Source organism: Cyrtonyx montezumae, unplaced genomic scaffold, assembly GCF_038088225.1.
Source record: "Cyrtonyx montezumae isolate F1298 unplaced genomic scaffold, pur_monq_1.0 scaffold_3, whole genome shotgun sequence".
Taxonomy (NCBI): domain Eukaryota; kingdom Metazoa; phylum Chordata; class Aves; order Galliformes; family Odontophoridae; genus Cyrtonyx; species Cyrtonyx montezumae.
The window spans coordinates 95,738,939-95,752,216 of NW_027072034.1; the positions used below are offsets into that span (position 1 = coordinate 95,738,939).

The following is a 13,278-nucleotide window of genomic DNA, read 5'->3' on the forward strand; positions in this document are numbered from 1 at the left end:
ATAGTTTTGACTTATTTAAGGTTGTGCTCAGAGACATGTGACAAGACTCCCAACAAAAAATAAGTGCACTATAATAGATGAGTTTGCATACTCATTTACCTCAAAGGTTTGGATGTGCAAATAGGAAATACAAGCTCTTTCTCCTTAACATTTGAGTTCTTCATAAAGCTATGTTAGAAATACAGTGGTAATAGGCATATGCATTCAAGGTTAAGTATAACATAGAGGACCATGTTCTGGTACCGCCACGCCAGTCATATCCCTCCTCCCTCCATTTTCCATTGGTATTTCCTCATCTCTTGCCTGACTTTTGCAGATCAGTCAGACTGATTTTCTGTTCTGTACTCTGTAACTATAAGTCTGCTAATGCAAGGGGCCTAGATCCATACAGCAATCAAAACAACCTTTTTGCTCTTACCTCATCAGAGTCAAGCAAGTTGACCTCAGTGCTTTCATAAGCATTCCACTGTGCTTCTGCACACTGGCTCTCTTGCTTGCTTTGACATAAAGTCCAACAGCGTCATATCTTCTCTTAGATCAAGGTATCCCTTGACACTTAGAAATGCGTTTAAAGACCTGTTTTGCCTTTTACGGGATAAAATGAGCAAAGTTCATGTATCTATGGGGCTGTAAAAGCAAAATATAGACAAGATAAGCAGGGGTCTGCTACGTTCGAAAGCCATGAACATCTGTTAGGTGAAAACTAAGGCAATATTGTCATAAAGAAATTTTTATGTTTGCTATAAGTTTATATTACAGATTAACTCCAAGTAACAGAAAGTGATAGGCTGCTGTTGTATAGGTGTACATGGGGAAGCTGTTCTACTATCATGCAACTGCTATGAAGTTAAGATACAAGATTATGTGATAAGAATCCTAACAAAGAATAATTATAATTAATGTATTTGCATATTACTCACTAATAACACTAATGCCAAAAATAATCTGAAGTTTATTAATAAAATCTCAAAATCCTCTAGACTGCGATAGTTGTTATTTAACAATTTTGAACCAACCCCACCTATTGTGCACACAAGGCCACTTTATTGTTTGTTGTATCATTTCTTAGAATACATTTCGTGACATCACCTTGAGAAATAGAGAAACGTAGTTAGGGTACTAAAAAATACTGCTCATCTCACAGACTGATGCAATTCCCTCATTCTTTCTATTACCTTTTTTGTTTATATACAGCCACTCTTTTCTGTCACAGGCTGCACCTTCCTGTGATATGGACAGACTTAGATCTGACTACTTAATGATAAGGTACAAAAGAAGTTATGTTAAATTTATGATCACTAACAAAACAAAACAAAAAACAACTTGAATACATTGGAGTGGAAGGAGCAACTGATGGACACTGAGGTGACAAGAGCGTCCCAGCTCAAGAAGTAATTCCTGCGTTAATTTCAAAGCATCACAACCTGAGGTATCAGTTTGCTGACCACAGAACACAAAGTAAAACCCTGCTCTTCAGTGAGGAAAGCATACTGATTTAATCAGGGACAAAACTCAGTTTTATGGCAACTGAGAACTTCAAAAATAATCAAGATTCACTGACAGAAGGGAAAACTGCCCCCTCTCTGTCCTCTAAGACAACTGATGCCTCTTCACACACAGCAGTCTCAGGAAGTGTAAAAAACTGAAGTGCCACAACATAGTTTTGAACTATATCAACTGAGAACAGTAAAAGTAGGAACAAAGTAGAGAACAACCTATGCAGTTAACCAGCTAAACATGCTCCAGTCTTGAGCACTAGAATGCACTCAGTGATTAGAGATTTTTCATTTAGGCATTAAAGAATCACTAAGCAATCAAAACAGAGTCCCGACTTTCACTTTAAAAATTAGAGAGAAAAAATGAATAATGGAAAGACATTCCTGTTTCTTCTCAGTGCCAGTGCCCAACAGCTGATACAGAACATAGCTGTTTAACACTCCCAAGGCTCAGACAAGTGATTTAGTATCAAGTCTAAGTTTTACCTCATTCTGAACACAGCTGCCCTTGCAGTCAAAAGGTCCAAATGGATAACACAGCATTGCTAATCAGCCAAGGAAAAGGATTGCCCAAATGCGCATGGAGTGCAGTCTCACACTGACTCGCATGCATAGTTTTCAGTGCCACAATTTATAAACACATTAGTGTCCAAAGGAGAGTTATGAAGATTATGAAGTTGTCTAGAGGCAAGACATTCGAAGAACACCAGAGCTCCCCTGGTTTGTTCAGCTCAGAGAAGAGACTGAGGGGAGGCCTCTTGGTGGCCTACAGCTTCCCCACAAGGGGAGCAGATGGAGAGGCATAGATCTCTTCTCTCTGGCAGCAGCAACAAGGGAACAGCAAGGAATTGCATTAAAGAGCATTCCCCATTTTCTAACTTGCTACACCATTCTGTTTTGAGATACTAACACTGGACAGAGCAGGAACACATCATAAATGAAGTTGTGTCATTCTCAGAAACCTAATATTTTACTTTTATAGTTATATCTACTCTGTAAAGTAGAAAGTATCAATTTAGGTAATAAAATTTCAGGATGTTTAGGGAAATATTTCTCATAGCAGGTTTTCAGATCTACAGATCCACTTACTTTACCCAACAGTAAAAATATCAGGAAAGTTGTTAATTCCCAGACTCTTAAGTCAGTATCTGGATTTCAAGTTATTTACTGTACAGAAATGGCTCCTAATAAGATTGCATTTTACTGTAATCTCTCCATAGGTAATTACTACATTTTTTTCTAACTTCGTAATATACATATGTCTACACAGTTGCATAGCATGTGGAAGATATTAGTGGTGAACACTACAGCCAGAATAAGCTGTAAATACCAGAAATGAGTCACTAGGAAACCAAAACATGCCTGAAAGTTGCTTTATTTGTTCATAAAGTCTGTGCGTTACAGCAAGCTTATGTTTAGCTACTGTGGACAAAAGCTCAATCTGGAAGAGCATTAAATGTTAACCATAGAGATGTATAGTGAGTAGAGAGCCCACATTTGTACACAACACACTGTTTTTCTATTGCTGCAATCTAACATTTGAGTTACAGGTCTTTAAGATCTTTCTGGATGCTCCACAATGTATCTGCACTCTTCTTCAGCTGAGCCACCTCATCATCCTTCAGCTTTTGGTTGATGACACTTGTCAATCCAGAGGCACTCAGAACACAAGGCAGGCTCAGGAAGACATCGTTCTCAATGCCATATGTGCCCTGTCACAAACAAAAGAACGTGATATCACTGAAGGAAATCCATACTTCTAGAACAGCTTTAATTTACACAGCAGGAAGCTTTCTGATGGTACATCTTAAGACCTACTTCACAACTCAAAGAAAATTTTCATTCTATGTATTTGAAAATATAACAGAGTTGGTTTAAAGCAAATGACAATAACAAAATTGATTATTTCACAAATCCCAGCTCCAAAAAATCCTATTTATATTTAACAAGTCAGCTGACAAAAGTAAAAAAAAAATGGAGGATTAGAGTAGGTAGTAGTGGCAGGTCTTTTTCCTGACTACAGGTGGAGCTGTAAAACCAGCCTGCTCAAGAGCCCATACTTCACTAGAGGTTATTCAGCTGGTACAGATTAGATGCAGATAAACAGGTAAAAAATGCTCACTTTGCCTCAGCATCTTAGCTAGGGAGTGTTTCATGGAAACACATTTGGGCCTCCATATAGTTGTCCTTTTATTGCACTGAAAGCTTCTTTTAATGAAGCTGTGTGCCATATGTGGCAAACCTCACACAAGGGTAATACAATACTGGGCAGTAAAGTATTTGCTCACCCTTCCTACAAGTATGGAGGTGAGAACTAAGAAATCAAAAGGAAAAATTACAATAGTATGCTCCATGTATAACATCTAAAATTCAGAGTAGTTTTTTTTCTTAAAAAAAAAAAAAACAACCCAAAGCTTCCTTTGTTCACCACCTTGCTAATTGAGACTGTTCAGTCCTCCCATAACAAAAATTGTGCTAGAGCATCCAATTCACCAACATTTCTTACCTTTACCAGTGTTGACACAGAATGAACTCTGCACAAGTTCTTCAGCATTGTCTCACAGAGCTCAGCAACGCTGAGGCCAATGGCCCAGTTTGTATATCCCTTGAGTCTGATTACCTCGTAGGCACTAAAGAAACATTGAGATACACTAGCATTAGTCAAAAAGCATTGAAAGTATACTGAAGACTGACTTAAATAAGCAAATGTTTCCTATCTAAAGAAAAATTACAAAAAACACAAAAGCTCTGGCACACTGCAACTTCTAGAATTAGGAAGAGAAAGTCACACATTCTAGCATTAGAGGATGAAATATGGAGCCTACAATAACTCAAACGTATAACAGTAAAACCGTATTGCTCTCTCAACATTAGGTGAAAAAAAATATCTTCCACATATGATGAATTCTTATGGTGAAAAATAGAAAACCATGTACAGCTGAAGAAGTTCTCTATCAGCAGAATAATGACTTAAATCATCATTCTGAATACATGAAAGCTGAGGTGAAAAGGATAAGTAGCATGCAGAAAAGCCATCTCCATTATCACATATACCCACATTATTCCTTAACTCACTGTACCTTTCAACAACCTGCTTGTGCACTTCCTTCCAGTTCTCACTGTCTTTGTCAGTTCCCATAGCAGGATTCAGTTCCTGGAGAGAAACACCTGCCACATTAACTCCACTCCAAACAGCCACTGCAACAGAGAGAGAATATAAGTTTCACAGCACTTAGCAACTCCACCTGCTCTCTGCCTAGCTAGAATAAACCTGAAACAAACCAGTAGCAGCCAGAACCACAATAATGTCTGATGCAGGTTTTGTTTTCATTTAGGTGTAACTAATTCTGTGAACACTGGGTGTCAGAATATTCTGAGAATACTTCAGTACTGACACTGAAATTCATCTCAATACACGAATAACAGATTTCAGTCCTTCAAAGGTTTAGAGAGCTATTTTTCCAAGTCAAAAACCCCAAATTTCTGCAAACAAACCTCAGCTATTCATTCAGCTTTTTAGAACATTTTACTGAAGAACTGCTGTTATGTATATTGTTCCACTGATCAGTATAAGTATTAGCCTGCAAAAACTGTACTTTTATTTTCCCAAACAATGAGGTAGCAATATGCAAGCTTAGAATACCAAGAAAGGAATTTGTCAATCTCCTTTCATATCAAAAGCTTACAAGCAGATTCATTTCTTGTTTCTGCAAATTCACTAGGAAATTTCATAGATACTTCAAAGCAAAAACAGATGAAACAGTGAAGCAGAATGAGCTCTGCATGCTCAGCCATGCTCTGTTTTTATTACTGTAGGACTGGCTTCAGCTAGTACTGTAGTTGATCAGACGCTACTTTGATCAGATGCAATGCGTCACTGGAGATGTAGCTCTCTTGAAAACACACAGCACTTAAATTAAAAGAAGTGCCATCTTCCATACAGTTGTTCTGCTGCATCCTTTCAGACTTGAAATAAACATAAAAGCTAATCTAAGAAAAATAACTTTAAAACCGTGAAATCAAAGAAGCTTCTCTTAAAGCTTCTACTTAAATAGCATGGAGGAAATTCACAAAATAAAGAGATTTTTACTTTAATCTGGATTGCTAACCTGTTCTACTGGATGTTCTATTGTTTGCAACAATCCCAGCTACTGACCTAGTAATAACATTAATACAGCTTTCAGAGAACCTTGCAACAGATCACATACATGAATGGTAATCCAAAAACCACAGGCAAAAGCCAAATGGGGTTCTTAGGATACAGTCTTATCAGACTCTACAGTCTTTTCAGGCCAAGATTTAATTGCACAGACAAAATTATATTAATTTAAAAAAAAAAGAAACAGGAAAAAAAACTGTAGTGGGATTTCCCAGACTTAACTGTCTTGACTCCATATAAAGACAAAGTGCTGCTAGCCACTCAAGTCCAGCAGTATCTGCTCATTCAGGATTTTTAACACACGCAACTTCAACCTCTAGTACTACATGGTTTAATCAAAAAAATATCTTCTAAACTGCTCCTTACCACTAGAATCACCATGTTCTCCTAAAATCCAGCCATGGCAGCTACTTGGGTGGATACCAAGCCTCTCAGCCATCAGGTAGCGGAATCTAGCTGTGTCTAGATTGCAACCACTTCCAATCACACGGTGCTTTGGCAGGCCACTCAGCTTCCACGTGACATAGGTTAATATATCCACTAAAAAGAAGAACATACATAATAAATTGAACTGTTCATGAACACCAGAAATAACACACCAAGTATTTACTGCAAGTGGTAGGGCAATCAGGAAGACTCAAAACAAATGAATTCACTGGTCACCATATTTTAGGTCTGATTATTTTCAGGACTAAGGTGAATAAACTACTGGAAGCTATTTGCAGAAAAACTAAGGAAAGTCTTTGTAGATTAGCATCCTATCAGCTAAAACTGAGAGAGCTGATTTTATATTTTTTTTAGTCACAGCTAGACCTCCCCAGAACATCCAGTATTCATCCTGAACTTCTTATCTGGCTAAAATAGTCAAGCAATTTCCTGAAGTAACACTACCTTCCACTTCCTGCCAAGAAGAAGCAAAGCAACTTACACTGAGAAAAAAAAGAATCCTTATGTGTAAACACACTATTTTATACTTCAGGTTCATTTCTCGAACATATCTGACCAAGAAACAGTTTCTTTACTGGTGTATGGGAACTGTTGAGTCACGGCCTGAACCACTGATTGATCACATGAGGCAAGCACTGAGTTAGCCACAGGAGCACAGGTGAAGGCAATGTACCTGTGTGACTGGAAGAAGTGGAGTCTGGCTCCACCTCTCCCAGACCCCATTTAAGGGCTGAGCACCACTAGGGAAGCATCTCTTGTTGGAGATCCCTCCCGCGTGGAGTTATTGGTGAACCTCAACCATCTAGAAAAGGTGAACCTCTCTTTATTTACTGGTTGTCTGCTTGCCATCCAGATAAGCCTATCAAAACATACCATCTTCCTCGCTATTTTCTCTGAATACTATTCTTTTGGGTTATTCACCCTACAACTGGTTACTTCTGTAGCATGAAAAGCTAAATAAGCTCTACGCTTTGGCCATGTGTGGCTCTAAAAATACACTTACAGAAAAACAAACCAATTAAGGCTGGGGCAGACTGAAGGAAAACTCAAATCCATTGCTCAAAGCAAGAATAACAGTCAGGCCACAACACTGAATACTGACTCCAAAACTCTCAAAGGAAAACCAGTTCTCCAGAGGCTATGTATTTATATACAGATCACTTTCTTGGGCACCAGAAGCAAGTAGTCTCAGTGCAGTTTGCACCTTCACGTTACAAGCAGCATGCCTATTAGACATTGCCTTGCTACAGCAATAACTGGTGCAGTTCCTGCTAGGGCAACAGTAATCTATGTGCAGACTATGGAGCACTAGCCTCTCGAATAGCTACGGTCCCCCTGGACACACATAAAACTTCAGAGCACAGTTTTATCTCACTGCTTGCCAACATCGTTTTCTACACAGGAGAGAATGTAGGCAGTGTCACACGTGCGTGTGTTGTGCATCACAGCCCTGATGGATCTGGGAAAGTTAAACCAGAAAGGACACAAATGTCACACCAACACAGAGGCAGTGGGCACATCTGATACTCTGACACCCCTTTTAGTCCTTACTAAGCAGCTTACAATAGTTCCACTATGTAAAACTAGTGGACACGATGATTCCACACATTCTGAGAAATGAAAAAACAACAACTCAAAGTAATTCTGGTAACAGCAACATACGCAGTTGTCACACACAGCTGCACTACTGGAAAGAAGCCCATAGTTTGAATTCAGCCTCGCTAGAACAAGTTGATCTGTGACTTGATTTTTAGATAAGTTTAAAAATTGCCATGTTATTGTACTCATGCAGAAGTCACTTGCTCAGTATACTAGTATTCAATAGTACGCTAGCTAATAACTCAAACAGCAGCTGAGTTATTAGCTTTACATGCACTGTTTTGACTGCTAGGGTGCTTTAAAAGCAGTGTCACCTTGCTGCCAGGGCTCTGTAGCAACTGCCTTACTATGGAATCCATAAAAAACCACCCTACAGGGACTTACTACAAAGTATACTTGTGTCTATGTGGAAGTATTTATCATTAAGAATGCTTTAAAATACAAGCCATGAAGAGTCTTCAATAAATAATAGCAGCTTCCTAGTGCTCTTATATTTTTTAGAGTTAGCAACTATATGGCAGATGTCCAAGTAAACACTAGAAATATCATGTTGGAAATTACATTTGAGAAGATTAATGAAGCATCACTAATATTCTAAAAGCAGAAATCATAGGTGTTCTAGAGATCTACTTTACCTGGGTTGGAAACCACAAGGATGGTGCAATTGGGGCTGTATTTCACAATCTGAGGAACGATGAATTTGAAGACATTCACATTCCTCTGAACCAGGTTGAGACGGCTCTCGCCCTCTTGCTGGCGAACACCTGCAGTTACTACCACAATCTTGGAGTTGGCTGTGACAGCATAATCTACAACCAAGCATGGAGACAAAGACTGTTATATATGTTTACTGGCAATTTCAACAGCATTATTTTCATACAGGTATTCCGAGTAGCCTCTGTACTGTACCAGCATTCAAGCCAAATGTAAGAAACGGTCCTGATGTATCAGCACATAGATCTCAATTATATTCAACTTCCCCCTCCAAATCTCATTTCTACCATCTGTACAGTAAGAAAACTACATTATTACTGCTACTATAATGTTCTACATTATAGAGGTACTAGCATATCATTAAAATCAATTTTAATTGTTGCCCAAGATAGTAAAGTGACCATTAACAGACATAAGGAAGCTTAGATTAAGGGCCACTCCCATTGGGATTTTGAGAAACTGAAATCTCACACCAATTCATGAACTTAAATCTTTTGATGCCAAACCCTGATAGTTCTGATTACATGAGTAATACTCTATTGTTAAGTATACAGAATACAGTTATTAAGAATCTGAAGTTCACCTTTGTCAGCCACAATCTTATGAGTCTGAAGAAACAAGCTCCCATGCTGCAGATCCATCATTTCTCCTTTTAGTTTGTCTTCCAAAACATCAACCAAAGCAAGCTCATCACAAAGACCCTGAAGAAATAATTTAAAGAAGTCAGAATATTATTAGCTGTTGACTTGAATTTCAAAGCTGCTTCTGAGTTAAGCTACATTAACTTTTAATGTTACATCTGAAAGCAACTGTTCTGTAAAAGCTAACCAGGAGTACAAAAAAACCTTGGTGCTACTGTGAGACACATGAGAACAAAGTTAACAGTTATCTCAGCACAAGTATGTCAGCCTTGTTCAGACTTCCTGAAAAAGTTATTTGTGGAGAATTTGTGCCCCTCTACCACCATGCATTTGATGACTTTTTTTTTTTTTTAAATGGGAAAGAAACGGTATCTTTCAGAATTGTAACAACTCCTCTAAATTCATTCATTCTGGAAAAATAATAGAGCTGTTAAATTATTATTTTGCAAAACAGATATAGCCATATATGCTTGCTGTCAAGCCACACTGAGTTGGGAGATAATATTATATGGTCTCAAAATTAGAAGATGGTGAAATAAGGACAGAAGAACGATGTTCTGCTTTAAAACAGAGCACTACCATCTTCTGATGGAAGTGTTTACTACCCTTGTAAATTCTACTGTACTTCAAAGTTTCATTATTCATTAGGTTATATTGAGAACCAAATTAGTAATTTTTTTCCCTAGTTACCTAGGACTGAAAGTAATATAGTGCTTTCAGTAGCATAGAAATGGTCTATCTTAAAGCTTCTCTTTATTTTTATAAAAAAAGGTAACACTCTTTGCGTGAAAACATTGGCGTCAACTAAGCCAATTTAAACATGCCACAGAATGCACTGTTTTCATTTGGAAAAACACTTAACAGCAAATATATTTACATCTTTCACTTCAGATGTGGAAAAGTTGCACTCAGTCTGTTGCTTTTGTGCTACCTGTTTACGATCACAACAGTTAATGAGTCACTGATTACAGGAGTTTATATTCAGCACTAATTTTACGCTGCAGACTAACAGCAGAATTAAAAATCACACTTGTTTAAATGTTATTAAAAAAAAAAGCCCTAACAGAAAGTAGAAGTGTTAAACTAAGAAGTTAGTGTAATCGGAATCTGAAAAGAGAATGCGTACACAGAGGTGTGATTGCTTATGAATTTATATATACAGCCTAATAACGTGGGCCTGAGTCCAGACAACGCACCAAACATTCACCAGACTCTGCAGGTGAAGGAGCCAGTTCCCACTGAACCGCAGGAATATCTGGAATCACTCCAAGAACTGATTTCATGAATCTGCATCAGTGTTGCCTAAAAAAATTCAGCTTGCTATTAGCACACACAGGAATGAAGCCTGCACAATCACCATCAAAAGCAGCTTAAAACATTCCCCTTAGAAGTGAGCTGCCTTGAGTTTGAAGAACTTTCCATTTCTAGAACAGCACAGCAACATCAGTGACTTGTTTCTAAGAGTTAAAAATAACTGATGTGGAACTGCAGCATCATTGAAACATACGTATTAAATACCACAAGTGCATAGCAAACTTAGTGTTAGCATACTAGCTACATAAAACTCAAAGCCACCTAAAATCCAAAGTTATGTGAATACTAACATTGGAAATTAGGCACAAAGTTCTGTGTGTCAGTATAACAAAAAGCAGAAGGCATTTTAGGCAGCCAACCATCTTGCAGAAGTCAAAGGCACATTTGACTTAGTGACAAGAATCAAGTGTTGTTTTTTTTTTAAACTAAGGTGGTTTATTACTACAATTTTTACAAATGAGAGAATGAGAAGAGAATAGCACCATTATGTTATTTCTAAGACTGGAAATTTAAGTCCTGCTCTCACTCTAGGTTTGAATCATACATTTTAGTAACTGTAAAAACTATACTTCTGTACATAAGTTGATCCTGCTCAGAACAGCATATTAAAAACAAATGCTGGATTGCAATGAATTTTGCAGCCATTTCACCTTGGCTTCTACTCTGTCACCACTGAAGACAGTAATTTGTGAATGGTCTACCCCTCTTTCAGTTATGTTTCAGTTTTGTATACTTGTAAATAATAATAATAAAAAGTTACCTTCACATCAGTACCCACTTCACAGCAGCCTTTACTTACCATTATCCCTTCTTGCTGACAACGTTTAAGCAACAGCAAGTGAAAACCCTTCAACATTTTCCCCACAAACAAAATCTGTGCTTTAACACATATATCCTCAAGGTACTAGAAGACGGACTGTCACCAAATAAGTGACAGCTGTTTTAACAATACAGATGCTTGACACCAACACTGGGAGCTACTAGATGTAAGATCTGCCACTTTAACAGGGCTGGGCACATCTGCTTGTCTTCTTGGGAAGAAAAATAAAGATCTGTGGCTTCCACTTTTCAAAAATACGCTGACTAATTTAACTTATTCCCCGTGTTTACAACAAGCAAAAGGCAAAGATCCTCTTACATATTTAACCTTCGCTTTGTTCAAAGACTGAGGCTTGAGATTTGCCAAAAAGAAAAGGAAAAAAATGCAGGGTGATCTCCAGTTGGAGCTGTAGATTTTTAGTTTCTAGAGAGCACGTATTACACTGCTCTGGACACAGCAGTTATGCAATCAGAACAGAACAGCTCAAGGAAAACCAAGTAGCCCTTCGAAGGCACGAGCAATCGTTTCCACTACCTTCAGAGATGAGATAGAACAGCACAGACACACGAGAATAAAATTCAGTAAAATTTGATTGTGCTTCCCACCCCGTACTTTGAACTAATCTCTGGTTTGCCCGCATTCTTTGCGGGAGAAAGAGCTCTGCCAGGCAGACTCCAGCTGGGTTACGGAAGAACACTTAATTCAACAGATAAGAAAGAAGGGCTTGGGAATGGTCTCAGCGCATTTTCACAATGAAATAACTCCCTGGGGCCAGCCGATGGGGCAGGAAGCGAAGGTGACCTCCGCATCCATCCCCCCCCTCCCCCCGCACCGCCCCACCACGTGCTCAAAGCACGAGGCTCCGCCGCGCCGCCCCGCGGCCGTACCTTGCCGAGGATGCTGATGGCACACGCCATCCCAACCTGCCCGACCCCCACCACGGTGATCTTGTTGTTGGGGATCGTGCTGCCCGCGGCCACGGGGGTGATCAGCTTCTCCTTCAGGGTCGCCATGGTGTCCTACGAGAAGGGACGGGAGGAGGCTCGGTTTAATGGCGCTGCATTCCAGCACCCGCCCGCCCGCCCGCCCCGCAAGCAATCGCTTCCCTCCGCGCCCGCTCCCCACCGGGCTGGGGGCTGCAACGACAACGCGAAACGCAGCGCTCTCCCACCAGCGCAGCCCGGAGCCCCCGGCACACGAGGACCCCCCCCCTCAACTCAGCCTCCCAGGGGGACCGATCCGCAGTCAACGCCGAGGAGGAAGCCTGGCTCTCCCACTACCCACCGGTTCGGTGCAAGGAAGGGAGGATCGGGAACAGCACTGCGACGGCGGCGGGGCTCGGGCAATCTGCGCTCCGCAGCGGAAGAGGCGGGCTGGGCTGGGTGGAGGAGCCCCTCACCGCGCCCTCGGGGCGGGCACAGCGTCAATGTGAGGCGGTGGCGGCCGCCGCGCTCAATCCGCTTTGAGGACGGAGGATCGAGGGTGACGCCAGTTCGCCCTCCTCCTTCATCCCCCTCCCCCACCCTTCCCGCCACGTCCTTTGCAAAAATGCGTCGGGGTCGGGATGGAGGTCTTATGGTATGGCTGCTGGGGACTCCTACAGCGAGGGCTTACTTCAGAAAAGGATTATTGCAACGGGAACTTTCTTCCTCCTTCCGCATGCAGATGGTTGGAATGATTTTGTTGGCTACCAGCCCAAAAGTGCCTGCAGCAGAGCTGGGAGCAGTGCAGTGTAGTGCTGGGCCCCAGGGATTACTGTCCTGACAGTGCTTTAGGCACCCAGGTTACAAGGTGGCTGTCACCCTGCTTCTGGCTGTGGGCATGTAAATCATAGAATCAGAATCATGGAATGAGCTGGAAGAGATCTTAAAGATCATCCAGTTCCAACCCTGTGCTGTGGGCTGAGCTGCCGCCCGCCAGCTCAGGCTGCCCAGGGCCTCCAGGGGTGAACACTTCCAGTGATGGGCATCCACAGCTTCCCTGGGTAGTCTGTTCAGTGCCTCACCACCCTTTGTATATGGAATTTCTTCCTAACATCTAACATAAATCACTTTTATTCTATTTTAAAGCCATTTTCCTTTGTGCTGT

At 40.5% G+C, this 13,278-nt stretch overlaps 1 protein-coding gene across 1 annotated transcript; it reads right to left on the reverse strand.

Moving 5' to 3' along the window:
• Positions 1-2,855: 2,855 nt before the first annotated feature.
• Positions 2,856-12,584, reverse strand: LDHB (lactate dehydrogenase B). The gene is made up of 8 exons (XM_065742434.1): positions 12,475-12,584; positions 12,078-12,209; positions 8,999-9,116; positions 8,337-8,510; positions 6,022-6,195; positions 4,577-4,694; positions 4,003-4,126; positions 2,856-3,208 (listed from the first exon to the last, which is right to left on the reverse strand). Exons 2-8 carry the CDS (start codon positions 12,201-12,203, stop codon positions 3,041-3,043), a joined length of 1,002 nt encoding a protein of 333 aa, XP_065598506.1. The 5' UTR covers positions 12,204-12,209; positions 12,475-12,584; the 3' UTR covers positions 2,856-3,040.
• Between the last annotated feature and the right edge of the window lie 694 nt (positions 12,585-13,278).

Excerpts from the sequence above, each read along its gene's own strand:
- LDHB (XM_065742434.1), bottom strand. The coding sequence starts at position 12,203 with ATGGCGACCCTGAAGGAGAAGCTGATCACCCCCGTGGCCGCGGGCAGC. Across the intron at positions 4,695-6,021 it reads AGAACATGGTGATTCTAGTG|TGGCTGTTTGGAGTGGAGTT; the intron begins GTAAGGAGCAGT and ends TCTCTGTTGCAG. Across the intron at positions 4,127-4,576 it reads CACAAGCAGGTTGTTGAAAG|TGCCTACGAGGTAATCAGAC; the intron begins GTACAGTGAGTT and ends ATGTTTCTTTAG.